The 27975-nt window shown below is 64.0% G+C and overlaps 1 protein-coding gene across 3 annotated transcripts; it reads left to right on the top strand.

Annotated features, from left to right (window-relative positions):
- Positions 1–624: 624 nt before the first annotated feature.
- On the top strand, positions 625–26903 carry LOC112317440 (mucin-6). 3 transcript variants are annotated; one of them, XM_053925469.1, is made up of 35 exons: positions 625–722; positions 3328–3390; positions 3780–4020; positions 4109–4235; positions 4628–4718; positions 4790–4899; positions 5032–5239; positions 5375–5497; positions 5836–5956; positions 6122–6260; positions 6397–6501; positions 6649–6721; positions 6795–6932; positions 7163–7324; positions 7410–7504; positions 7605–7737; positions 7867–8116; positions 8212–8264; positions 8354–8463; positions 8916–9067; positions 9210–9351; positions 9465–9575; positions 9905–10090; positions 10166–10405; positions 10506–10662; positions 10821–10964; positions 11280–11342; positions 11781–11825; positions 12263–12490; positions 13043–13267; positions 13904–13970; positions 23521–23651; positions 25147–25185; positions 25652–25754; positions 26009–26903. In XM_053925469.1, the coding sequence occupies exons 1-35, from the start codon at positions 665–667 to the stop codon at positions 26184–26186; spliced, it is 4611 nt and encodes a 1536-aa protein (XP_053781444.1). In that variant the 5' UTR covers positions 625–664; the 3' UTR covers positions 26187–26903. The 3 variants fall into 3 exon arrangements, with proteins under 3 accessions (XP_053781444.1, XP_053781446.1, XP_053781445.1); XM_053925470.1 differs by having other exon boundaries at positions 651–722; positions 3358–3390; XM_053925471.1 differs by lacking the exon at positions 11781–11825.
- The last annotated feature ends 1072 nt before the right edge of the window (positions 26904–27975 follow it).

The following is a 27975-nucleotide window of genomic DNA, read 5'->3' as shown; positions in this document are numbered from 1 at the left end:
AGACTGGCTAGGGAGGGGTCTCCAGGAAGGGCCCCTGTGCCCCAGCACGTGGTATCCGCCTCCAGGCCATTGTACTGTCTGAGCCCCACAGCCAGCTGCCCAGCGTGATGGCCTTGCACCTGGGACCCCATCTGAAGGGCAGTCTGCCTGCCTTGGTTTCTCTGCCGAGCATGGGGGTGGGGCCCAGCATGCTGGTGCCTTTTGGGGGTCCTGAGGTTGGGGGATAGAACCCACCCCAGGAGCGGTGCTAGCACTTTGGGCTCCTGGGCTGGGGCTGGCAGTGCCCAAGCTGACCCCGGGAACTGTCCCCCGGTGCCATCTCCCAGGACAGCCCCCAGGGATCACAGCCTGGAGCAGATGGGGGAGGTGTCTGCAAGACCCTGGAGGGAGGTGCCAGCCCCCTGCTCGGAAGCGAGCGATAATGGCAACAATTTTCCCAAGACGTCCGAGTCCTGATAAAGCAGCGCCCGAGATCCTGTTTGGACACCGCTGCGCCTGGCCGGTGGTGAGATTACAGGGCTGGGGCGTGGGGCGCGGGGCGCGGGTGGGCGCGGCAGGGGCACGGCCCACAGCCCCCATATAAGGCGTCCCGGGCTGGCTACTCTTGCACAGGTGTCCAGCGGCGGGAGGGGCCAGGTCCCGTGGTGACCTCTCTCCACTCACCATGCTGGAGCCGCAGCTGCTGCTGCTCCTGTCCTGCGGGGGCGCCCTGCTCTGCGCTGGTGAGTGCGGGCCTGTCAGCCGTGCCCAGGGGACGGCCAGATGCCCTCGGAGGCCCCTGGACATGGGAAAGCCTGCCTGGTTGCTCAGTTCTCCGATGTGGCTGAAGGTAGACTGGCCTCGAGGACGTGGACAGATGGGAGGCACTCCTCTCTCTCTGACCAAGGCCTGGGTCAGCCAGCCAGTGAGGACCAGAGGGCACCGAAGCCAAGTCCCGGGAGGATAGAGTCAGGGCTGCAGTGGGCGGGGGTCCCACAGGGACACGTGGGCTCCTCCACAGTAGCTGGAATGTCAGGGCTCGTGCTGGGCAGACAGTGGGGGCTCAGCCTGCAGCTGGGCACTCCCACCCTCCCCTTGGGCCACGGGTCCTGAAGGGTCGCCAGGGGCCCACCAGGGTGGCCATGGTGATGTGAGGGCACAAAAGCCCTGTGGAGACCTGGCTCCGTGCTTCCTGTCTGGGAGTGATGACCACTCATTGGGCACTGGGCCTCAGTCTCCCTGTCTGTGGAAGTGGGGACAACATCCCTCAGTGGCTACCCAGTCCCCCCCACAGGACCCCTTCCTCCTCCCCACCACCATACCCTCATCCCTTCTGACCAACACCCAGAACTGCCAATGCCACAGGCTCACGGGTGGTTTCCACACCTGCCCCAACCCTGGGAAGGGTCACTGAGGGGTGAGGGGGCCCAGGGGGAAGACCCTCCTCAGTGACCGCTGGCACCAGGCTCTGTGTCTTCTCTACCTGCCGGAGAGCCCAGATGGCTGAACCCAGGGGGACTCACTCCTCCCTGCTTGGTTCTTGGTCTGCTGTCCCCTCCCTGGTGGCCTCATATCCCCACCAGCCTCCCCAGGGAGCCAAGGAGTGTGCCCAGGTGCAGGGGGCAGGCTGTAGACACCAGCCCAGTGGGTCTCCCTGGGCCAACCCTGCCCCCGCCCTCCAGGCACAGTCATTCCCACCAGGGGTTGCTGGGCGCACTGAGGACCTTAGCCCAGCTGAGGCCACTTCCCCGACCTGGCCCCAGAACAGGGCAGAGAGGGGGGCACACTGGAGCCAGCAGGGGGAAGGGCAGGCCTGCAGGCCTGGGGAGCTGAGGGGGCCCAGGCTGTGCATGGGGAGGGTGTGGGTGGCAGGCTCTGTCGGAGTCTCAGGACCACCTTTGCTGGCCTGGGATGGAGGGGAGAGGAAGGGAGGGGCCCTGCCCTCCGGGACCAGAGGCATGAGGTGTGATGCCTGGGTCTTGGGGGCCCGAGGTGGTGGGGCCAGGAAGGAGGCCCCTGCCCGGCCAGGCTTGGGCTAGAACAGGTAGGGGCAGGGGGGCTGCCAAGCGTGGAGAAGGAACAGCAAGGGATCTGGCCACCACAGGGCCAGTCTGGGGTGTGGGGGCTGACGGCCAGCTGCCCTGCAGCTCCGTGGGGCCCAGCCAGGGGTCAGTGACTGCTCCAACAGCAGTAGGGAGCACAGCCAGGCTCCTGAGCGTTTTCCAAGGAGCCCCTGCTGGTGAGGTGTGAGGAGGGGCCGTAGTTCAGACAGAGCTGGAAGCCACTGGCCCGGGTGGGGACAGAGCAGAGGTGGGGCGGGAGGTGTGGCAAGGCCCTGGGAGGCGGCACCAGTGGGTGAGGAGCCGGTGAAGGGGCCACTTCAGTGGGGTCTGGGAAGCGAGCCTCTCAGGACCACAGGTGTGAGCAGAGACCAGCCCTGCCTGATACCCCGTGTGGAGAACGGCCGGGCCTGGGGTCACCACCCCAACGGGAACGTGGATCCTGCCCCCGCAGCCACCACAACCCACGTCACCTGGGCATTTCTCTGGCAATGGTCACCACAGCCCCAGGATTCTCTGGGAGGCTGACAGGTGCCCAGGTGGGCCAAGCTGGGAACACAGGGTGCAGCCAAAGAGAGGCATCCCGCCCCACAGAGCTCTTCTCCGGCTGTCCTGTTCTCCACCTGCCCACTGACCACCGAGCCCCTCTGAGCTCAGGGCCCCCCCCTTCACCTCCCCACAGCCACCCTCAATGAGATCCACGCAGGAGCCCAGCCACCCCCCACACTCGCCTGCCCACAGTCAGCTGGGCCAACAGCCCACTTTCCCCATAGCCGCGTCTGCCCTGCACTCGGGGTCGCCAGCCAACCCGAGGGCCCTGGCATGCCCGGAAGTGCAGGAAAGAGGGGAGCCTGGCGGGCTGACCAGCAGAGGCCCGGGGACCCTGACCCCCCACACTCCCAGCCAACCTGGCTGCCGTCTCCAAGGCCTCGGGCCACCCTCACAGCCCCTGTGCTTGTGTGAATGGGTGCGTGTGCACCTCACCTTCCTTGGGGGCTCTCGGGAGCAGGGACCTCGTGCCCACTGTGTCTCCTGTACCCAGCGGGTGACAGGCACACAACAGGTGCTCACTCCACACAGAGGTATGGATCTCGCGAGTGACAGTGAATGACCGAGTGAATGAGGAGGAAGCACATGGGACAAGTCGGAGGTGTGGAGAGCGCGCCAGGGCCAGGCCCAGGCCTGGGGCTCACGTATGGTCCCCACCCAACCCTGGGCCCTGCTCACAGCTCAGCTCTGAGCAGCAGGCCAGAGGTCCCAGCACTGACCATGCACCCTGCCCACGCAGGTCTCAACAACACCTCCTTTGCCCACCCAGGCCTCCAGGGACTGAAGGACTCGTCACAAACAGGTGAGGGCTACAGCTCTGCCTCGCGATGGCTGGGATCTGGGTTTTCCATGAGGGGCGTCAGTCACAGGAGAGCCTTGGCCAGCTGTTCCCCTGGGGGGACAGGCCTGTGCTGCTGATAGGGGGGGGACCACGGGGCAGGGGCTGGGCTACAGCATCGTGTCCTACAGCACCCAGCACTGGTAACACAGGGACCCCCACTTGGGGCCACGGGGACAGACCCCAGCTCTGGGCATGGGATGGGGCCTCATTCCCCTGCCCCGGGAGGGTATGGGGTGGACGGCATTTGTCTCTGAGCTGAGCGTGGGCTCCCCAGGGGCCCAGCTCTTGCAGCCAGTCTGCCCATGCCAGCTGGGGGGCACAGAACTCCACAACCCTACCCCTCTCCACAGCTCTGGGCAGGGGCTGGTGCTCCACATGGGGGGCTGGCCACTTCTCCACCTTTGATGGCCACATGTATGACTTCGAGGGGACCTGCAACTACATCTTCGCGGCCATCTGTAAGGACACTTCACCCACCTTCAGCGTCCAGCTGCGGCGAGAACCCAGCGGCAACATCTCCCGGGTCATTGTGGAGTTGGGGTCCTCTGCAGTCACTGTGCAGCAGGAGGGTGTCTTTGTCAGAGATGTGGGGTAGGCAGCGTGGCCAGGCACCTGGGGGCTGAGGGAGGGTGTGGCCAGGGGGCCGAGGGGGCTGCTGCTGACCATTCTCACCCCACAGAGCCGTCAGCCTGCCCTACACCAGCAACGGGCTGCAAATCACCCCCTTTGGCCAGAGTGTGAGGCTGGTGGCCAAGCAGCTAGAGCTGGAGCTGGTGGTGGTGTGGGGCCCAGGCGCCCACCTCATGGTGAGGACGTGGCTGGGGTGGTGGCAGCTGCACCTGGGGACAGACACTTGGTGGGCAGAGCTGAGGGGCTGCCCTCCTTGGGGTGGGGGCCCCGACCAGCCCTCCAGCTCCTACAGTGTGGCGCTGACCCCAGCCAGGAACCTGGGTGGGCCTGGGCTTAGCTGGCCGCTCAGTTTCCTCTCTTGGAGATGAGGGCCATCCAGGGAGAAAAGGGGTCCCCAGGGAGGGGCAGGGAAGGCAGCCACAACCTACACGCGGACAGTGTCCTGGGCCCTGCAGTGGGCACAGGCGGCCTCTGCATCTGGCCGCGGGGTCCTAGAGCCCCAGCAGCCCCCATCCTCCCCACCCTCCAACCCCCACTCACACGCAGTGGTGCCGCCCCATGGCCCCAGGTGCTGGTGGAGGCCAAGCACAAAGGCAGGATGTGCGGGCTCTGCGGGAACTTCGACGGCAAGAGGACCAATGAGTTTCTGAGTGAAGATGGTAGGTGTGGGCAGGCCCGGGCCCCTATGTGACCAGCTCCTTGGTGCTGACCTGGACCACCCCCACCGCAGGCAAGCTCCTAGAGCCCCACAAGTATGCGGCCCTGCAGAAGCTGGACGACCCCAATGAGATCTGTGCCCACGAGGCCATCCCCAGCCCCCAAGTCCTGCGGGCAGAGCATGTGAGTGAGGTGGTCGGGCTACCCGGGACCCGGGTGCCCTTCAGCCATGGGGGGCCAGCTGCAACATTCCAGGGCAAAACACTGGGTGTGGGACATGGCCTTCCCCCCATGACTCAGTGGCCCTCTACCCAGGCCCAGACCTGCGCCCAGCTGCTGACCCTGGTGGCCCCCGAGTGCAATGTGCCCACAGAGCCCTTCTTGCGGAGCTGCCAGGCAGACTTGGCTGCATGTGCCCAGCCAGGCCAGCAGCGCTGCAGCTGCGCCACACTGTCCGAGTACTCACGCCAGTGCAGCCTGGCCGGCCAGCCCGTCAGCCGCTGGCGGGGCCCCGGCCTCTGCTGTGAGTCCCAAGGGGGGCGGGGGATGGCAGCACCCCAAACACTGCCTCCTCCTTGAGGCAGGAGGCCCCCTGGAGGAGGGGCTGGGCAAGGCCATGGGGTGCCTGCCTTCTCACCAGGGCCCCATGCACCTGCAGCCCTGGGCCCATGCCCCGCCAACCAGGTGTACCAGGAGTGTGGCGAGGCCTGCCTCAAGACCTGCTCCAACCCACAGTACAGCTGTGCCAGCTTCTGCACCTCCGGCTGCTTCTGCCCGGAAGGTGAGGCGCCACTCCTTGCAAGACCCCTCCCACGAGCCCAGAGGCAGGGCATCAGCCCCCACCCCACCCAGCACGGGGCCCCACCTGGCACATTGGGACCAGAAACCGCCTGCCACTCCCAAAGTGTGCCTACGGCCATGGGTGCATATCCATGGGATAGTAAGCTGACGTCCGCTGGAGGGTCCAAGAGGCAGCTGGGAAGTGGTCTCTGAGCCAGACCAGAGACGGGGCCTGCGCTCACGTGGGTGTGAAGACGGATGTGGAGACGAGAGCCTCCTGAGGCACGGGTTGGGGGAGGGTATCTCTGCCACACAGCCCCAGGAAGCCCCTTTCTCCAGGTATGGTTCTTGATGACATTTCCAAAAACCTCACCTGTGTACCAATCGCCCAGTGCCCCTGCACGCTCAGCGGGGTGGCCTACGCCCCTGGGGAGGTCACTGCGGATGCCTGCCGCACCTGGTGAGTGCAGCAGCTTGTGAGGGCACAGGAACAAGAGGGAATATGGGGGGCCTGGGTGTCAAGGGGTCAGCAGAGGCAGCCAGCTCTGCTGGCCCAGAGCACCCTGGGGTGCCACCTGCCCCTGCAGCCCTGCCCACCACTCCGGGTGGCCCTCCCCACCCACAGCCAGTGCACCATGGGACGCTGGAAATGCGAAGAGCAGCCCTGTCCCCGGAGCTGTGCCCTGGAAGGTGGCTCTTTTGTGACCACGTTCGACACCAGGCCCTACCGCTTCCACGGGACGTGCACCTATGTCCTCCTCCAGGTGGGGCAGGCCCACCACAGGGACTGTCCCAGGGGTCCCGCCCGGAGGGGTGAGCCCAGGGTGGGGGTCTCACAAGGGGTCCCGCTAGGGGTGACACCAGAAGCCCCAGCATTCTGTGCTCACTCACTCCCCCCAGAGCCCGCAGCTCCCCGACGGGGCCTCCCTCATGGCCGTGTATGACCAGTCGGGGCACTCGCACTCGGAGACCTCCCTGGTCGCACTCATCTACGTGTCCAGCCAGGTGAGGCCGCTGCCTGCAGCTGCTGCGCCCACCCAGGTCCCCGGGCAACCATGTGTCCCCACCACATCCCCCTCCTGCTGCTCCCCGCATGGCCCATGGGTCCCCGCACTCCTGTCGCCCCAGTGACTCGGCCCACCCTCCCTCCAGGACAAAATCGTGATTTCCCAAGATGAGGTGATCACCAACAATGGACACACCAAGTGGCTGCCATACAAGACTGGTGTGTGGGCAGCCCCTGCGGGACCCGGGGGTGGGTCCTGGAGAAGACCACCCACTGAGCCCTCTCCCTGCAGGCAACATCACGGTGTTCAGGCAGACGTCCACCCACCTCCAGATGGCCACCACCTTCGGGCTGGAGCTTGTGGTGCAGCTGCAGCCCGTGTTCCAGGCGTACGTCACAGTCGGGCCCCAGTTCAGAGGCCAGACCAGAGGTGAGTCCCTCCCACGTGGTCCCAGGGCCAGCCTGGTGGCCACAGCCCAATGGGCTTGACCACGCCAGAAGCAAAGGGGCCTCAGAGCCTCACACAGACTCAGGAGGTCCAGCTCCTCCCGGCGGCCAGTCCTCCTGAGGGAGCCGGCCTTCTGCCCAGGGCGTGGTTAGGGGGATGCAGGGCAGAGCAGGGACGCAGGCCGGCCCATCCTCACAACCTGGCCTGCTCAGGGCTCTGTGGCAACTTCAACGGGGACACAACGGACGACCTCACGAGCAGCATGGGAGTGGCCGAGGGCACCGCCTCCCTCTTTGTGGACTCCTGGCGGGCTGGGAACTGCCCCACCGCCCTGGAGCGAGAGACCGACCCCTGCTCCATGAGCCAGCTCAACAGTGAGCAACGGGCCCTGGAGGGCTGCGGGGTGGGCGGGAGACCCAGGCTGGCCAGGCAGGAGACCCACCGGTCCTGTCCCCGCAGAGGTGTGTGCAGAGACCCACTGTGCGGCGCTGGTGAACAAGGGCACGGTGTTTGAGAAGTGTCACGCCGTAGTGAGCCCCAAGCCCTTCTACAAGGTGGGCAGGGCCTGCAGGCAGCCAGGAGGGCTGTGGTGGGGGCGCCTCGGGGACTCCGGGCAGAGGAAGGGCAGGCGCCCACGCTCCTGTCTTCCTGCAGAGGTGTGTGTACCAGGCCTGCAACTACGAGGAGACCTTCCCGCACATCTGCGCCGCACTGGGGGACTACGCCCACATGTGTGCCGCTCGGGGCGTCCTGCTCTGGGGCTGGAGAAGCAGCGTGGACAACTGCAGTGCGTGAGGCCATGTGGCAGGGGCAGCAGGGGCCCTGGGGTCATGCAGAGAGTGGGGTCACCATGAAGGCCCAGGGCCTGAGCCCTGTCAGCCATCCTCTGGGGACCTGACGCCCAGGTCCCCCACAGCCGTCCCCTGCACGGGCAACCAGACGTTCAGCTACGATAGCCGGGCCTGCGGCCATACGTGCCTCTCGCTGTCCGATCGTGCTGCTGAGTGCCACCCCAGCGCCATTCCCGTGGAAGGCTGCAACTGCCCAGAGGGCACCTACCTCAACCACAAGGCTGAGTGTGTGCGCGAGGCCCAGTGCCCCTGCCTCCTGGACAACCACAAGCTCGTCCTGGCCGGCCAGTCCGCCGTGGTCAAGGGCGTCATCTGGTGTGTGAGGCGTCCCGGGTGGCTGGCACTGCCCCATCCCACCCCGCCCCCAGCCCCTGTCCCGGGGTCGCCTGCTCACAGGGTCTCTCTTTCAGCTACTGCACGAACGGGCGGCTGAGCTGCCCTGGGCAGCCACAGATGCTCCTGGGTACGTAGCTTGGCTGAGGCAGCAGACCTGGACCACAAGGAGCCCTGGCCCCCACTGACTGCACCTCACCCGGCCCCTCTTCCCTGCAGCTTCCTGTTCGGCCCCCAAAATGTTCCAGTCCTGCAGCCAGTCCTCAGAGAGCAAGTTTGGGGCAGCCTGTGCCCCCACCTGCCAGATGCTGGCCACTGGCACCCCCTGCGTAAGCCTGGGGCAAGTGAGGGGCAGGGCACTCCCCATGGGGGACCTGTGCTGGCCATTCCTGCAGTTGCCAATGCAGAGCCTCTCTCTGGGCCAGGACAGGAAGTCCACAGAGCCCTTAGGAGAGGGGCCGAGTTGCCCCCCCAGCCAAGCACCCCATGATAAACGTGGCCAGTGGGGCTGGGAGGCTGGGCAGCTGGAGGGCTGTGTGCTCCATCTGTGGGGTTCCCTGCGGACTGGAGCCCTCAAGTTGGGAAGGGAGAGGAGGAGTCCAACAGCCCAGCCATGAGATCCAGACATGCCAGAACCTTCCCTAAGAGAGGGGTGGCTTTGCTAAGAGAAAGGCCGGAGCAGAGCAGATACAGGCAGTGAGCCTGGAAGGAATGCAGGGGGGTCTCCAAAGGGCTGACGGCCAGGCCCCCCTCCCAAGATTGCCACCCCACCTCCCTGCAGGTGCCAACCAAGTGTGAGCCTGGCTGCGTCTGCGCCGAGGGACTCTACGAGAACGCCAGCGGGCAGTGTGTGCCCCCTGAGGAGTGCCCATGTGACTTTGCGGGGGCCTCGTACCCCCGGGGCGCTGAGCTCCACACCAACTGTAAGACCTGGTAAGCCACAGCCCCACCCTAGGGACCCCAGTGGCCCAGGGCCGTCCTCAGGGTCCTCTGGGGCTGTCAGGGGGTCAGCATTCTGTGGGGGTGCATGTGGTCCAGGTAGCTCAGAACCCCAGAGTACCTGCTCCTTCCTCAGCACCTGCTCAAGGGGCAAGTGGACGTGCCAGGAGAGTGCCCGCTGCTCATCCACCTGCACCCTCTATGGCGAGGGCCACGTGGTCACCTTCGACGGGCAGCGCTTCCTGTTCGAGGGCAACTGCGAGTACATCCTGGCCACGGTGAGGCCATGGGGGGGGGGGGCAGGAAAGCCACAGGGGCGGGGCACAAGGAGGCCCTGGGGGTGCTGCGGGGAGCTCCCGGCTGGCTCCTCCTCAGCACTCCCTCCCCACAGGATGGCTGTGGCACCAACGACTCCCGGCCCACCTTCAAGATCCTGACAGAGAACGTGGTGTGCGGAAAGTTGGGTGTCACCTGCTCTCGGGCCATCAGAGTCTCCTTGGGGGTGAGCAGGTGGGGCGGGTGTCCCCACCTGGCAGCCTCTGTGACACTGGCCACTCGCAATGGGCAGCAGCATCTCTCCAAGCTGAATGGTCATGGGGGGTGGAGAGTGGGGAGTTCTCCCAGAAGTTTGACTCAGCCCTCAGGGCAGTATCCATGATGTTCCAGAACCTCCTGCCCAAGGCAGGCTCCAGAAGGCATGCACTGGCCCACGTGTGTCCCTAATGGACGTGTCCACCCTGCCTGGGAGAGCACGGGCAGGGAGGCAGAGTTGGCAGCATTTAGCGGCCCAGGCCTGGGGGGCAGGCAGCCGGTGACATCCCTGTCCCCCAGGGCCTGTCCATCGTGCTGGCGGATAGGAACTACACAGTCAGTGGGGCCGAGCCCCATGTGCACTTCCGGGTCAAGGCTGGCTCCCTGCACCTGCAGCTGGACATCGCCATCGGCAGCAGCTACAACCTGACCCTCATCTGGAACAAGCACATGACCATCTCCATCAGGATCTCGCGTGCCACAAAGGTACGGCATGCCTCCGCCCAGGCCGTCGGGGTGGGGTGGGGGTACCCACGCACCAGCTGACCCTGGCCCCTACAGGACGCCCTGTGCGGCCTGTGTGGCAACTACAACGGGAACATGAAGGACGACTTTGAGACACGCAGCAAGTATGTGGCGTCCAGCGAGCTGGAGTTCGTGAACTCGTGGAAGGAGAGCCCAATGTGTGGGGACGCCAGCTTTGCACTGGAGCCCTGCAGCGTGAACGCCTTCCGCCACGCCTGGGCCGAGCAGAAGTGCAGCATCATCAACAGCCAGACCTTCGCCGCCTGCCACAGCCAGGTGGGCCGCGCACTGTGGGGCCGAGCTCCTGCTGCACAACAGCTGGGCCTCGGGCCGATGGGGCGGGTGGACAGAGGCCACTGAAGGCTGGCCCCCACAGGTGTACCACCTGCCCTACTACGAGGCCTGCGTGCACGACGCGTGTGGGTGCGACACTGGCGGGGACTGTGAGTGCCTGTGCGACGCTGTGGCTGCCTACGCCCAGGCCTGCCTGGACAAAGGCGTGTGTGTGGACTGGAGGGCCCCCGACTTCTGCCGTGAGTGCCCTGTCCCACCCCCGATGGGCGGCCCCAGCGGCAGCTCCCCTCCCGGGTGGGTGGCAGGCTGAGTCCCTGCAGTGGGACCCTGCAGGGGACCCAGCACCTTCCGGGCTTCTGCATGGGCTTAGGGCCTCCTGTGGGCATCTGTCCCCCAGCCATCTACTGCGACTTCTACAACACGCACGCAAGGGCAGGCGCCGGCCGGTTCCAGCACACCCAGGAGCCCAACTGCACGTGGCACTACCAGCCGTGCCTCTGCCCCCACCACCTGCAGAGCCTCCCGGGGGCCAACGTCGAAGGTACGGGGCACGGAGAGGGAGAGGTTGGCCCAAGGGACTGATGGCTCCCTGGGCCAGGTGGAGACAGGCATGAAGGCCAGGGCACGACAGGTGGTGGAGGGGAGAGCCTGGAGCCAGGGGGCTGCAACAGGCAGGATGTGGGGGGTGAGAGGCCCAGTGCAGGGCGGCTGGGGATAGGGGACAAGGGGCAACAGCCTCTGCAGCTCAGGGCAGAGGCTGGGGCAGCTGCGACAGAGAGGGCAGGAGCCAAGGCCTGAAGGAGAGGGGCCTCCAGCCCCAGCACTGAGGCCCAGCCGCTCTTGGCACCACCCCCAGGTTGCTACAACTGCTCCCAGGACGAGTACTTCGACCACGACTCGGGGATGTGCACGCCGTGCAGTAAGCGCTGTCCACGGCCCGCACCCACCCACCCCGCACGCACCTCCAGCCTGCTCTCCAGCAGCCCCTCCCCAGGCTGCACCCTGCAGCGCTGAGACGGGGAGAACAAGCAGGCCTCCCCTCCCCTCCCCTCCCCCATGTGCCAGTCCCCACACCCAGCCCCCAGCTGCTGGGTGCAGAGCAGGAACCACCTGGGGCTCAAAGACTGTGGCCTGGAGAGCTGCCGTGAGGTGGGCACTGGACAGCATCCCGCTGCCAAGCTGCCACTATGGTCAGGGGGTGCTGCTGAGAAGGGGAGAAGATGGGGGTAACAGGACAGAGGAGTAGGGGCTGCCTCTGTCTCTGGCAAGCCCCCGACTCAGGCCCTGGGGACGACCAGAAGGCTGGGCCAGGCGGGTGGCAGGAGGGAAACAGCGCTGACCACCCGTCCTCTTGCAGTGCTGCTGCCCACCACACCACCACCACCGCCACCACCCACCACAGGTGATTGCATGCGCACTAGGTGCGAAGGTGAAGCAGGCACTCTCCTCGGGCTCCTCCCTGGACACCCATCGGCCCAGCCTGTCTCCGTCCCAGCGCCCCTGGCTGGCGTGTGGCACAGGGCTGCAGTGCACCTGGGCTGACCTGGGCTGCCCCCACTGTAGGAACGGCTGTGCCAACCAGGAAAGCAGAGGGGAGGGTCGAGTAAAGCTTAGCTCCTGACCAACCAACAACCACCCCGCCATGACCCCACTGCACGGCCACTGTCACAGCAAAGCTGCTGGGACCGCAGTGCCTCAGAGGGCCACAGGCTCACCCCTGTGCCTTCTGCTCTGTCTGCCTCGGGCGGGGAGCACTGCATGGCTCAGAGGCTCAGCAGGCAAGGGAGGGGGCTCCGCAAAAGGCTATGTGCACAGTAATGGCCCATCTGCCTTCCACAGAAGCCAAGCCCACCACGGCCACCCCCAGAACCACGGGCCTCCACAGCTCCACTGTACCCTCAGCCAGCTCACCCCCCACACCTGGGACCCCCACGATCAGCTTTATACCCACGGCCATGCCCATGGGAACATCCACAGCCACAGCCACGCACACAGCCTCAGCACCCTCCTCCGCCCAGGCAGGAACAGCCCTGACCACCCAGACAGGGCGCACCGTCTCTGCTGGAGGTAAGGCCACACATCGGGGGCAGGCTGTGTGCAGGACCGCAGACCCCGCCCCATGGGGGCACAGGACAGGGGCACTCCACCTCCCCACAGAGCGTGTGTTCAGGCACACGTGTGTCTGCAGGATAAGCTAGTCACAGAACGTGGCCCTTCCCTGCCATTACTGTCCTGAAAAGCGTGTGGGGTGTGCCAGGCGCAGGCAGCACGTGCCAGCTCTCCGTGAAGCCACCCCACTGTACGCAGTGGCACCCCCGTCCAGCTGCCCAGGGACCACGAAGGGACAAGACGTAGGTCCTGCAAGGGCAGGTGAAGAAACAGCCAGTAACCCAATAAGCCCGTGGTCACTGGAATGTCCCTGAGGCCACCAAGTCCAGGCCAGCTGAGAGAGGACATGAGGGTCAGCTAGAGGAAGACATGTGCCCCTTTCAAGGGAATCAATGGCACCCTGCTGGCCAGGGTCTGGTGGCACAGGTGGGGCAAGGACCTCGGACTCAGCAGGGAAAGGGGCCAAAGCAGATAGTCCAGAGAAGATGTTCTGGGCCCTGTTCTCTGCAGAGTCACCTCACACGACTTCTGCCATCACCATGCAAGCCACATCACCACCGGCCCCCACCGCCACTCCCAGGTCGACGGCCACAGGACCGACTGTGACAGAGGCCACGACGCAGCCCACAGGACCGCCACTCAGCACAGCCACACGGTCCACAGCTCAGTCCACAGTGCGCACCACAGTGGCAAGGCCAACCCCGACACAAGAAACAGCCACAGGGCCACCCAAAAGTAAGGATACCCCACCTTAGGGTACCCCTAAGGATACCCCCCACAGAGGGACACAGACAGGTGCCCCAACACCCAACCTAATCTAGGTGGGGCTGCATACAAGAGCTTGGCCTCCAACCACCAGTCAGGGACGCCTCCAGCTCAAACAAGGGGGCAGCCTAATCATCCATAAGCCTGAGCCCACCTGCTAATCACACTCATCCATCATTCTTCCTGGACACAGCATCCCCAGGCCCATCCACAAGGCCACACACACACCAAGTGGTGCCACCATCCCAGGAACCACAAGCTTCCACAGTCACTGGTTCTGAAGTGCAGGGCCCTAAGTCTGCCTTCAGGGCCACACGCCCAAAACTCTAATGAACGGCACAGGAGTGACACGATGGATGACCAGAGCCCATCACAAAATGCTCAGAGGGGGAAGGAGGGTGTCATGTAAGCTCTAAGGACAGGCAAACTCAACCGCCAAACATGACGGGAGAGGCCAATGAAAAGACAGCCCTTACGGAAGTGAGGGGTCATGCTGATTCAGGACCACAGTCCAGAGAAAACGACCACAGTGAAGGCAGGCAGACAGAACACTAGCCTCACAGAAAAATGTAAAAACAAATTAACAAGCACGTGATATTCCAACAGCCCACACCACCCATGACCGACCCGAATGGACAACAACCCACGAGATGCAACCCACGGAGCCATCGAGGTCACCAGAGCCCACAACAGGCCAGAAACCAGAGCCCACAACCGAACACACACGCCCAATAACAGCCACGCACAGACCTCCACACACTCCCTTCACCACGCCCTCCGCCCACCCGGGAACCCTGTCCACCAGCTCCCACTCCTCAGGTCCCCCCACGGGAACATCTCTGCCGACCACCACCTCCTTCCCAATCCCATCTCAGTCCACGACCACCCAATCCACCCAGCTTCCAAACTCGGCCACCTCCTCTGTCACTCCTACTTCTCACCCAGTTATCACAACGACCCAGCCACACACCCACTCTCCTTACCCATCCACTGCAGGACCCTCAGGCACCTCGCTGCCACGCACACATGTGCCAGTCTCAGGCTCAGTGCCCTCACCCTCCACTCCCCCAGGGACAGTGAGCACCACCGGAACCACCCAGGCCCCTCACTCTCTCAGCACAGCCACAACCTCCACCTCCCTCCCATCTCACCCTTCAGCACCTGTCCACTCAGGGACCACCTCCACTCCACACGCCACCCCGCCACACACCACCACCCACAGTGGAACGGGCACTTCTGCCACACACACGGCCACGGCCAGCAGTCCACACACTCCCTTCACCACGCCCTCCGCCCACCCGGGAACCCTGTCCACCAGCTCCCACTCCTCAGATCCCCCCACAGGAACATCATTCCGGACCACCACCTCCTTCCCAATCCCATCTCAGTCCACGACCACCCAATCCACCCAGGTTCCAAACTCGGCCACCTCCTCTGTCACTCCTACTTCTCACCCAGTTATCACAACCACCCAGCCACACACCCACTCTCCTTACCCATCCACTGCAGGACCCACAGGCACCTCGCTGCCACCCACACAGGTCCCTGTCTCAGGCTCAGTGCCCTCACCATCCACTCCCCCAGGGACAGTGAGCACCACCAGAACCACCCAGGCCCCTCACTCTCTCAGCACAGCCACAACCTCCACCTCCCTCCCAACTCACCCTTCTGCACCTGTCCACTCAGGGACCACCTCCACTCCTCAAGCCACCCTGCCACACACCACCACCCACAGTGGAACGGGAACCTCAGCCACACACACGGCCACGGCCAGCAGTCCACACACTCCCTTCACCACGCCCTCCGCCCACCCAGGAACCCTGTCCACCAGCTCCCACTCCTCAGATCCCCCCACGGGAACATCTCTCCCGACCACCACCTCCTTCCCAATCCCATCTCAGTCCACGACCACCCAATCCACCCAGCTTCCCAACTCGGCCACCTCCTCTGTCACTCCTACTTCTCACCCAGTTATCACAACCACCCAGCCACACACCCACTCTCCTTACCCATCCACTGCAGGACCCACAGGCACCTCCCTGCCACCCACACACGGCCCTGTCTCAGGCTCCGTGCCCTCACCATCCACTCCCCCAGGGACAGTGAGCACCACCGGAACCACCCAGGCCCCTCACTCTCTCAGCACAGCCACCACCTCCACCTCCCTCCCATCTCACCCTTCAGCACCTGTCCACTCAGGGACCACCTCCACTCCACACGCCACCCCGCCACACACCACCACCCACAGTGGAACGGGCACTTCTGCCACACACACGGGCACTTCTGCCACACACACGGCCACGGCCAGCAGTCCACACACTCCCTTCACCACGCCCTCCGACCACCCGGGAACCCTGTCCACCAGCTCCCACTCTACAGGTCCCCCCAAAGGAACATCTCTCCCGACCACCACCTCCTTCCCAATCCCATCTCATTCCACGACCACCCAATCCACCCAGCTTCCCAACTCGGCCACCTCCTCTGTCACTCCTACTTCTCACCCAGTTATCACAACCACCCAGCCACACACCCACTCTCCTTACCCATCCACTGCAGGACCCACAGGCACCTCCCTGCCACCCACACACGGCCCTGTCTCAGGCTCAGTGCCCTCACCATCCACTCCCCCAGGGACAGTGAGCACCACCGGAACCACCCAGGCCCCTCACTCTCTCAGCACAGCCACCACCTCCACCTCCCTCCCATCTCACCCTTCAGCACCTGTCCACTCAGGGACCACCTCCACTCCACACGCCACCCCGCCACACACCACCACCCACAGTGGAACGGGCACTTCTGCCACACACACGGCCACGGCCAGCAGTCCACACACTCCCTTCACCACGCCCTCCGACCACCCGGGAAGCCTGTCCACCAGCTCCCACTCTACAGGTCCCCCCAAAGGAACATCTCTCCCGACAACCACCTCCTTCCCAATCCCATCTCATTCCACGACCACCCAATCCACCCAGCTTCCCAACTCGGCCACCTCCTCTGTCACTCCTACTTCTCACCCAGTTATCACAACGACCCAGCCACACACCCACTCTCCTTACCCATCCACTGCAGGACCCACAGGCACCTCCCTGCCACCCACACACGGCCCTGTCTCAGGCTCAGTGCCCTCACCATCCACTCCCCCAGGGACAGTGAGCACCACCGGAACCACCCAGGCCCCTCACTCTCTCAGCACAGCCACCACCTCCACCTCCCTCCCATCTCACCCTTCAGCACCTGTCCACTCAGGGACCACCTCCACTCCACACGCCACCCCGCCACACACCACCACCCACAGTGGAACGGGCACTTCTGCCACACACACGGCCACGGCCAGCAGTCCACACACTCCCTTCACCACGCCCTCCGCCCACCCGGGAACCCTGTCCACCAGCTCCCACTCCTCAGATCCCCCCACAGGAACATCATTCCGGACCACCACCTCCTTCCCAATCCCATCTCAGTCCACGACCACCCAATCCACCCAGGTTCCAAACTCGGCCACCTCCTCTGTCACTCCTACTTCTCACCCAGTTATCACAACCACCCAGCCACACACCCACTCTCCTTACCCATCCACTGCAGGACCCACAGGCACCTCGCTGCCACCCACACAGGTCCCTGTCTCAGGCTCAGTGCCCTCACCATCCACTCCCCCAGGGACAGTGAGCACCACCAGAACCACCCAGGCCCCTCACTCTCTCAGCACAGCCACAACCTCCACCTCCATCCCATCTCACCCTTCAGCACCTGTCCACTCAGGGACCACCTCCACTCCTCAAGCCACCCTGCCACACACCACCACCCACAGTGGAACGGGAACCTCAGCCACACACACGGCCACGGCCAGCAGTCCACACACTCCCTTCACCACGCCCTCCGCCCACCCAGGAACCCTGTCCACCAGCTCCCACTCCTCAGATCCACCCACGGGAACATCTCTCCCGACCACCACCTCCTTCCCAATCCCATCTCAGTCCACGACCACCCAATCCACCCAGCTTCCCAACTCGGCCACCTCCTCTGTCACTCCTACTTCTCACCCAGTTATCACAACCACCCAGCCACACACCCACTCTCCTTACCCATCCACTGCAGGACCCACAGGCACCTCCCTGCCACCCACACACGGCCCTGTCTCAGGCTCAGTGCCCTCACCATCCACTCCCCCAGGGACAGTGAGCACCACCGGAACCACCCAGGCCCCTCACTCTCTCAGCACAGCCACCACCTCCACCTCCCTCCCATCTCACCCTTCAGCACCTGTCCACTCAGGGACCACCTCCACTCCACACGCCACCCCGCCACACACCACCACCCACAGTGGAACAGGCACTTCTGCCACACACACGGCCACGGCCAGCAGTCCACACACTCCCTTCACCACGCCCTCCGACCACCCGGGAACCCTGTCCACCAGCTCCCACTCTACAGGTCCCCCCAAAGGAACATCTCTCCCGACCACCACCTCCTTCCCAATCCCATCTCATTCCACGACCACCCAATCCACCCAGCTTCCCAACTCGGCCACCTCCTCTGTCACTCCTACTTCTCACCCAGTTATCACAACCACCCAGCCACACACCCACTCTCCTTACCCATCCACTGCAGGACCCACAGGCACCTCCCTGCTACCCACACACGGCCCTGTCTCAGGCTCAGTGCCCTCACCATCCACTCCCCCAGGGACAGTGAGCACCACTGGAACCACCCAGGCCCCTCACTCTCTCAGCACAGCCACAACCTCCACCTCCCTCCCATCTCACCCTTCAGCACCTGTCCACTCAGGGACCACCTCCACTCCACACGCCACCCCGCCACACACCACCACCCACAGTGGAACGGGCACTTCTGCCACACACACGGACACGGCCAGCAGTCCACACACTCCCTTCACCACGCCCTCCGACCACCCGGGAAGCCTGTCCACCAGCTCCCACTCTACAGGTCCCCCCAAAGGAACATCTCTCCCGACAACCACCTCCTTCCCAATCCCATCTCATTCCACGACCACCCAATCCACCCAGCTTCCCAACTCGGCCACCTCCTCTGTCACTCCTACTTGTCACCCAGTTATCACAACGACCCAGCCACACACCCACTCTCCTTACCCATCCACTGCAGGACCCACAGGCACCTCGCTGCCACCCACACACGGCCCTGTCTCAGGCTCCGTGCCCTCACCATCCACTCCCCCAGGGACAGTGAGCACCACCGGAACCACCCAGGCCCCTCACTCTCTCAGCACAGCCACCACCTCCACCTCCCTCCCATCTCACCCTTCAGCACCTGTCCACTCAGGGACCACCTCCACTCCACACGCCACCCCGCCACACACCACCACCCACAGTGGAACGGGCACTTCTGCCACACACACGGGCACTTCTGCCACACACACGGCCACGGCCAGCAGTCCACACACTCCCTTCACCACGCCCTCCGACCTCCCGGGAACCCTGTCCACCAGCTCCCACTCTACAGGTCCCCCCAAAGGAACATCTCTCCCGACCACCACCTCCTTCCCAATCCCATCTCATTCCACGACCACCCAATCCACCCAGCTTCCCAACTCGGCCACCTCCTCTGTCACTCCTAATTCTCACCCAGTTATCACAACCACCCAGCCACACACCCACTCTCCTTACCCATCCACTGCAGGACCCACAGGCACCTCCCTGCCACCCACACACGGCCCTGTCTCAGGCTCAGTGCCCTCACCATCCACTCCCCCAGGGACAGTGAGCACCACCGGAACCACCCAGGCCCCTCACTCTCTCAGCACAGCCACCACCTCCACCTCCCTCCCATCTCACCCTTCAGCACCTGTCCACTCAGGGACCACCTCCACTCCACACGCCACCCCGCCACACACCACCACCCACAGTGGAACGGGCACTTCTGCCACACACACGGCCACGGCCAGCAGTCCACACACTCCCTTCACCACGCCCTCCGACCACCCGGGAAGCCTGTCCACCAGCTCCCACTCTACAGGTCCCCCCAAAGGAACATCTCTCCCGACAACCACCTCCTTCCCAATCCCATCTCATTCCACGACCACCCAATCCACCCAGCTTCCCAACTCGGCCACCTCCTCTGTCACTCCTACTTCTCACCCAGTTATCACAACGACCCAGCCACACACCCACTCTCCTTACCCATCCACTGCAGGACCCACAGGCACCTCCCTGCCACCCACACACGGCCCTGTCTCAGGCTCAGTGCCCTCACCATCCACTCCCCCAGGGACAGTGAGCACCACCGGAACCACCCAGGCCCCTCACTCTCTCAGCACAGCCACCACCTCCACCTCCCTCCCATCTCACCCTTCAGCACCTGTCCACTCAGGGACCACCTCCACTCCACACGCCACCCCGCCACACACCACCACCCACAGTGGAACGGGCACTTCTGCCACACACACGGCCACGGCCAGCAGTCCACACACTCCCTTCACCACGCCCTCCGCCCACCCGGGAACCCTGTCCACCAGCTCCCACTCCTCAGATCCCCCCACAGGAACATCATTCCGGACCACCACCTCCTTCCCAATCCCATCTCAGTCCACGACCACCCAATCCACCCAGGTTCCAAACTCGGCCACCTCCTCTGTCACTCCTACTTCTCACCCAGTTATCACAACCACCCAGCCACACACCCACTCTCCTTACCCATCCACTGCAGGACCCACAGGCACCTCGCTGCCACCCACACAGGTCCCTGTCTCAGGCTCAGTGCCCTCACCATCCACTCCCCCAGGGACAGTGAGCACCACCAGAACCACCCAGGCCCCTCACTCTCTCAGCACAGCCACAACCTCCACCTCCATCCCATCTCACCCTTCAGCACCTGTCCACTCAGGGACCACCTCCACTCCACACGCCACCCCGCCACACACCACCACCCACAGTGGAACGGGCACTTCTGCCACATACACGGCCACGGCCAGCAGTCCACACACTCCCTTCACCACGCCCTCTGCCCACCCGGGAACCCTGTCCACCAGCTCCCACTCTACAGGTCCCCCCACGGGAACATCTCTCCCGACCACCACCTCCTTCCCAATCCCATCTCAGTCCACGACCACCCAATCCACCCAGCTTCCCAACTCGGCCACCTCCTCTGTCACTCCTACTTCTCACCCAGTTATCACAACCACCCAGCCACACACCCACTCTCCTTACCCATCCACTGCAGGACCCACAGGCACCTCGCTGCCACCCACACACGGCCCTGTCTCAGGCTCAGTGCCCTCACCATCCACTCCTCCAGGGACAGTGAGCACCACCAGAACCACCCAGGCCCCTCACTCTCTCAGCACAGCCACAACCTCCACCTCCCTCCCATCTCACCCTTCAGCACCTGTCCACTCAGGGACCACCTCCACTCCACACGCCACCCCGCCACACACCACCACCCACAGTGGAACGGGCACTTCTGCCACACACACGGCCACGGCCAGCAGTCCACACACTCCCTTCACCACGCCCTCCGCCCACCCGGGAAGCCTGTCCACCAGCTCCCACTCTACAGGTCCCCCCACGGGAACATCTCTCCCGACCACCACCTCCTTCCCAATCCCATCTCAGTCCACGACCACCCAATCCACCCAGCTTCCCAACTCGGCCACCTCCTCTGTCACTCCTACTTCTCACCCAGTTATCACAACGACCCAGCCACACACCCACTCTCCTTACCCATCCACTGCAGGACCCACAGGCACCTCGCTGCCACCCACACACGGCCCTGTCTCAGGCTCCGTGCCCTCACCATCCACTCCCCCAGGGACAGTGAGCACCACCGGAACCACCCAGGCCCCTCACTCTCTCAGCACAGCCACCACCTCCACCTCCCTCCCATCTCACCCTTCAGCACCTGTCCACTCAGGGACCACCTCCACTCCACACGCCACCCCGCCACACACCACCACCCACAGTGGAACGGGCACTTCTGCCACACACACGGGCACTTCTGCCACACACACGGCCACGGCCAGCAGTCCACACACTCCCTTCACCACGCCCTCCGACCACCCGGGAACCCTGTCCACCAGCTCCCACTCTACAGGTCCCCCCAAAGGAACATCTCTCCCGACCACCACCTCCTTCCCAATCCCATCTCATTCCACGACCACCCAATCCACCCAGCTTCCCAACTCGGCCACCTCCTCTGTCACTCCTACTTCTCATCCAGTTATCACAACCACCCAGCCACACACCCACTCTCCTTACCCATCCACTGCAGGACCCACAGGAACCTCGCTGCCACCCACACACGGTCCTGTCTCAGGCTCAGTGCCCTCACCATCCACTCCTCCAGGGACAGTGAGCACCACCGGAACCACCCAGGCCCCTCACTCTCTCAGCACAGCCACAACCTCCACCTCCCTCCCATCTCACCCTTCAGCACCTGTCCACTCAGGGACCACCTCCACTCCACACGCCACCCCCGCCACACACCACCACCCACAGTGGAACGGGCACTTCTGCCACACACACGGCCACGGCCAGCAGTCCACACACTCCCTTCACCACGCCCTCCGCCCACCCGGGAACCCTGTCCACCAGCTCCCACTCTACAGGTCCCCCCACGGGAACATCTCTCCCGACCACCACCTCCTTCCCAATCCCATCTCAGTCCACGACCACCCAATCCACCCAGCTTCCCAACTCGGCCAGCTCCTCTGTCACTACTACTTCTCACCCAGTTATCACAACGACCCAGCCACACACCCACTCTCCTTACCCATCCACTGCAGGACCCACAGGCACCTCCCTGCCACCCACACACGGCCCTGTCTCAGGCTCAGTGCCCTCACCATCCACTCCCCCAGGGACAGTGAGCACCACCAGAACCACCCAGGCCCCTCACTCTCTCAGCACAGCCACAACCTCCACCTCCCTCCCATCTCACCCTTCAGCACCTGTCCACTCAGGGACCACCTCCACTCCACACGCCACCCCGCCACACACCACCACCCACAGTGGAACGGGCACTTCTGCCACACACACTGCCACGGCCAACAGTCCACACACTCCCTTCACCACGCCCTCCGCCCACCCGGGAACCCTGTCCACCAGCTCCCACTCCTCAGATCCCCCCACGGGAACATCATTCCGGACCACCACCTCCTTCCCAATCCCATCTCAGTCCACGACCACCCAATCCACCCAGCTTCCCAACTCGGCCACCTCCTCTGTCACTCCTACTTCTTACCCAGTTATCACAACGAACCAGCCACACACCCACTCTCCTTACCCATCCACTGCAGGACCCACAGGCTCCTCGCTGCCACCCACACAGGTCCCTGTCTCAGGCTCAGTGCCCTCACCATCCACTCCCCCAGGGACAGTGAGCACCACCGGAACCACCCAGGCCCCTCACTCTCTCAGCACAGCCACAACCTCCACCTCCCTCCCATCTCACCCTTCAGCACCTGTCCACTCAGGGACCACCTCCACTCCACACACCACCCCGCCACGCACTATCACCCCCAGTGCCCATCCTCCCATCAGCACTGTGCAAAGCTCCACCTCCGGAGTCAGCCCTTTTCTGTCTCAGTCCTCAGCCTCCAGTGCCCGCCCCAGTTCCTCCTCTCCTGCTTCCTTAAACCCAAGCCAGGGTCCTGTGAGCCCTCCCCCAGGCACATCTCTGCACCCACAGCTGTCCCCCTCTTCTCCCAGCCATTCTGCACCCTCTGCCCCAGCCACAGGCAGGCCTCCTTCCCAGTCTCCCTCTCAGGGGGCCTCCCACACATCCACTTCCACTAAACAATCCTTTCCTCCTTCCCCATTGTCTTCAGCGGCCTCCACCTCCCAGTCCCCAGCCTTCAGCTCTGGCATTCTCACCTCTTCCTCCTCTGGACACCCTACGGTCTCAAATACTGCTCCTCTGTCTACACCCTCTTTCCCCACAGCTGTCTCCACTCCCCACACATCCTCCCTCTCGCCTCCACTCACCCCTACTTTACATCCTTCATCAGCGTCGATCACACCCCCTCTGCACATGTCTCCCACCCCATCGCACATCCCCGCCTCCAGCACCACAGCTGTTTCTTCCACATCCCGGACCACTGCCAGCATACCGGCCTCCTCCACACCATCCTCCCAGTCCACCACCTCCCAGTCCACTTCTCTCACCACCCAGGTACCCACACCCAGCCTCATGCCATCCACTCTGGGGGTGACTGCCATTCCCAGTTCCCCAGCAACGAACCTCACCACCAGGCATCCTAGTACCACAAGACTGCTGACCACCGCCTTCCTGACCAACTCCATCACTGTGCACGGTAGCTCCGCCTCCCCCACCGCGGGCTCTTCCGTGTCCTCCCCACTCCTGTCTGCACCCAGCTACTCCAGTAAGTAACGTCTCTACGGCCTATGTAGTGCACTGCTTCCTCCCAGCCTGGCCTCTCTCCTCGGCAGCACTCTGGGTCTCTCCCACACAGTCCCCACCTTTTCTTGTCTCCACACACTGCCTGATGACCACCGGGACTCTACTGTCACCTCCCTGCCTCGGTCCCCCAAGCTGTGATACTCACAGCACACCCAGCATCCTGCTGCCATCTCAGTGGGCATGTCTCCTTCCCTCCCCCTGAAGTCTGCATTTGTCCTGGGGACCACCTGGCAGCACAGGGTGCCAAGCACAGACTTGGTTGGAGAACCAGCTTTGCCCCTGACCAGCTGCAGGCTCTAGGCATGTCACCGCAGTTGTCAGCTATGGTGTCCCCAGCTGTACCCTGAGGTTGTCTGGGTCACACCTCCCGTACCTGGCTTCCCCACACCTCTGCTGTCTCCAGTCCATCCTCTGCCACATGTCAGCCTCGTCCTTGGGGCCTGTTCTCAACCTTCGCTGACGGGACCCCAGCTCCTCTCTCCCTGCTCCCCAGAGCCCTCTCCAGCAAACTCTCGTCCGGCTGCTGTGGGCACCCAGCCCCCTCCAGTTGGTCCCCTTTCCCACCTCTACTCCTGGACTTGGCTCTGTCACGCCCCACCCGCCATGTCCCCTGCTGCAATCCTGGCCTCCCTTCGAGGGGACCCCCTCTCCTCAGCAGCCCCCATGAGAGCTCAGAGGGTAGGGCTGGCAGGGATTCAAGATGCAACTAATCCCACCTCCCCCAGGCTGCAGAAAGGAGAGCAAAGACTGGCCAGCCATGCCTCACCCCCGGGGACAGCTGGGGGCCAAGCTAGCATTTGTGCAGAGCCCGCATCCCACTGCCAGTCTTGTCCCAGCTCAGCCCTGCAGCTGCCTCCAGCTTCCACTCTGCTCTCCTGCCTGACCCACCCTGTCCTCCGGGGACGCCACTCACCCCCATTTTGGGTGTTCCCTCCACAGCATCCATTACCTGGACTGGGCTCCCCTCCCAAGCCCCAGGCAGGATTGTTCACAGTGACACAGTTCTCCTGGAGGACAAAGACTAGGTTTAAGTTCTCCATGGGGAGGTGACCCCAGGAAGTGTGGTGAGGGAGCCAGAGAAAGAGAGAGAAATCAGAAGGGAGGGACAGCTAGGGCATCGGGAACCCATGGGGACATACCCAGAGTCCTACCCTGCCAGGTCTGTCCCTGCCAGTGGAAAACAAAGCAGGCAGGGGTGAGGCCTGGGCAGGGTGGAGAAAGCAGGGTGGCCACACTGTCTTTGCTCAAGAACGTCCTTTAGCTTTCATTCAGTCCCACAGTGGCATTTCCCAATGGCAACACTACTCTCCTGGCTGCCAGGGCACCCAAGTGGGCACACCAACTCTGTCCCTGGGGTGGATGCAGGCCAGAGCTCACAGATGCACACAGGGGTCACAGACCCCTGCAGGGAGCTCCCCTCTGGGGACACTGATATCCTCCCCCCGTCCTTCCCACAGGCTCTGGGTCAGACAGGACAGAGCCACCTATGCCCACAGGTAAGTATCACCTGACAGGGGAGGTGGCTGGGGAGGCTGGGGACCAGTGAGGGAATCTGCCCCGTCCTCTGAGAAAGCCCTTGACCTTGGGGGTACCAGCTGGCTTTGTCCCAGGTGTGAAGTCTGAGGTCAGTGGGGCTCAGACAAGGGGAGATGTCCAGGGTGGAGCCCAGCAGAGTGCTGACAGATCCCCAGGGCCATCCCCTGTCAGGGGCTATGCAGCTGGTGTCCTGCGTCCTCCTGGCCCCACTGGGCTGGCAACGCTCCCCACCAGCCCAGAACACACTCAGGGGACCTAGGGCCCAAAACTCGGCGAGTACATTAGCCCTTCCCTCTTGAGGGTCTGGCGCAGGGCCCCCCAAGGCTGTGCCTGCCCTGTGACCACACCCTGGGGCTGGTGTCTCACGGCCTGCCCCCTCCCCCGCTCCCCACTCCATCCCTACCCCCACCCCTGCCCCCGGCTCAGAGGTCTGCGATGTGAGGGAGCGTGAGGAGGAGATCACTTACCAGGGGTGCACAGTCAACGTGACCATGACCCACTGCGAGGGCGTCTGCTTCTCCTCTGCCAGGTAAGCCGAGGGCCCGGGCTGCCTCCGTCCACTGTCAGACTCTGCGTGTGGAGCCCACCTTGCCTAATAGAGGCTCCAAGTATCACTCAGTGGCTAAGCCTGCAGTTGCCTGCCTGACAGCCAAGAAGGTCGGGACAAAGGCCACACCCTGAGAACCCCACCTGGGTCTGTCCTTCTCCCAAGTGGCTGGGGAGGAGTGGGGCTGCCCAAGGCCATGGCCCTGACCCACGCTCCCTGTGGTGGATCCTTTCCAGCTTCAACATGGACACCAATCAAGTGAGCAGCCAGTGCAGCTGCTGCCGCCCCCTCAGCTCCTATGAGAAACAGCTGGTACTGCCCTGCCCAGACCCTGAGGTCCCAGGGCAGCCACTGGTGCTCAGGCTGCAGGTGTTCAGACGCTGCGTGTGTGGCCCTGGGCATTGCAGAGACTAGGGCGTAGCCCCCTGGGTGAGAGGATGAAGCATCACTCAGCCCCCAGCTCCCTCCCCCTGCACCCAGCAGCCCCTTTCCAAGTGTGGCCTTGAAGAGCCCAGGGCGTAGCCCACGCAGGCACCTGCAGGAAGGAGCTGCTGGGCAGGGGTCCTGCAGACCCTGGCCCAGCCCAACCGGCTGCAATGAACTGCTGGCCTCCTACCCCACAAGACCCTTCCAGGCCACGGCCAATCATCGTCCACACAGCCTCCCAACCTGGGAAGGCAGCTGCCCAGCCCTGCCAGAAGAAGACAGTGACCCAAAGAAGGCTGCTTCAAAGGGGGTGCCTAGGAGGAAAGGAGCACCCAAGCAAGGACAGGCGGGGAAGAAGCAGCAAGGAGAGGGGCCGAGCAGTCAGGGAAAGGAAGGGAGGGCAAGAGGAAGGTAGATGCAGGTACCAGCCATCAGAGATGCCTGTGCCCCAACAGAGCTCACCCTGGGGAGGGCACGAAGGCCACCTTGCTTGACGGACAGGCCCCCGTGGACAGATGGTAAATAAACTGGCACTGGCCAAGGCACAGACACTGCCCAGAACTCTGCTTGTCACCTCCATGCCCCCAGGCGTCCGTGACCCCCAAGCCATGCCTGCCCCACAAGAGCCTCCCTGTCCCAATAGGCCCTCTCACCTCCTCAGCCCACCGCCGCGGGCCCTCCCAGCTCAGTGTGCTCCTGGAAGCCCATGGCCCTGTGGGATGCAGCTCCAGGCTGTGGTTGGGCTCACTCCTCCCCGGTGAGCTCCATGGGCTCACTCCCCAGGAGGGATACCCCGGTCCCACAGGTCACTCAGACCCACGGCCCTGAAGAGGCCAACCACCCCATACACACTGCGCAGTGGAGGGCAAGACTGGGCCCACACAATGAACCAACATGCAAAGCAAAAGGCACGATCTCTCCAGTGCACCTCCACTTACCCAAAGCCCACACAGCGGAGCTCCAGCGGATGGCCTGTCCGGGGCAGGCACCTGTGCCGTTGGGGTCCCGGGCCAGTGCGGCCTACAGGATGGGACCTCAGGCTGCATGCGGGGTGCTTTCCCCTGAGGCGACCTGCACATCCCTGTCACTGTCCCTCCCCTCCAGCGACGACCCACACACCCGTCACCTTCCTAGCACGGATTTTTCCTTGGCAAGGAACACACTCTGTGACGGTCTGCACCTGCAATGGCACTCCAACGAGGGCCCAGTGCCAGGGAGGGTACCAACTGACACCAGTGTGAGGCCCTGCCCCACAGGCACCCACACGACAGCTGCAGAGCCACGTGCAGTGCCCAGCAGCTTGAACAAAAGCACACAGCATCATTCCTGAGGCTCGGCCATGCCAGTGACATTCTCTGCAAACCCAGTGCCACTGTCCACTGTGTCCAGCCAAGGGCTCCAAGGACAGGCAGGCGCTGGCTCCTCAGGTCAGCATGGATCACAGAGCAGCCCTGCAGGGGCCACAGACGATGGGGGTGGGCATCTGCAGTGTGGCGGGGGCCCCAGAACCCCCACGGCCTCCCGAATCGGCCTCCCCGGGACCTGCCCCGCAGCACAGGCCTCACAGGGGTCCACGGCACACCTCCTGGGTGCCCAGGACCTGCTGGGAAACTGGGGAGCCAATAGAGCCCCAGCTCCTCCAAGGCCCTTGGGTGCCCACAACAGAACACCTGCCAGCCTGAGTCACTGCCCTCCGGGAGCTGAACAGAGGCCCTGGAGCAGCTCCACTCCTGGGCCGGCCCTCTCAGGGTACAGACCTGCAACATGGCAGACAGCA

This window comes from Desmodus rotundus, chromosome 5, assembly GCF_022682495.2.
Source record: "Desmodus rotundus isolate HL8 chromosome 5, HLdesRot8A.1, whole genome shotgun sequence".
NCBI lineage: Eukaryota > Metazoa > Chordata > Mammalia > Chiroptera > Phyllostomidae > Desmodus > Desmodus rotundus.
The sequence above is the reverse complement of the archived record's forward strand: the minus strand, read 5'-3'. Positions and strand labels throughout refer to the sequence as shown.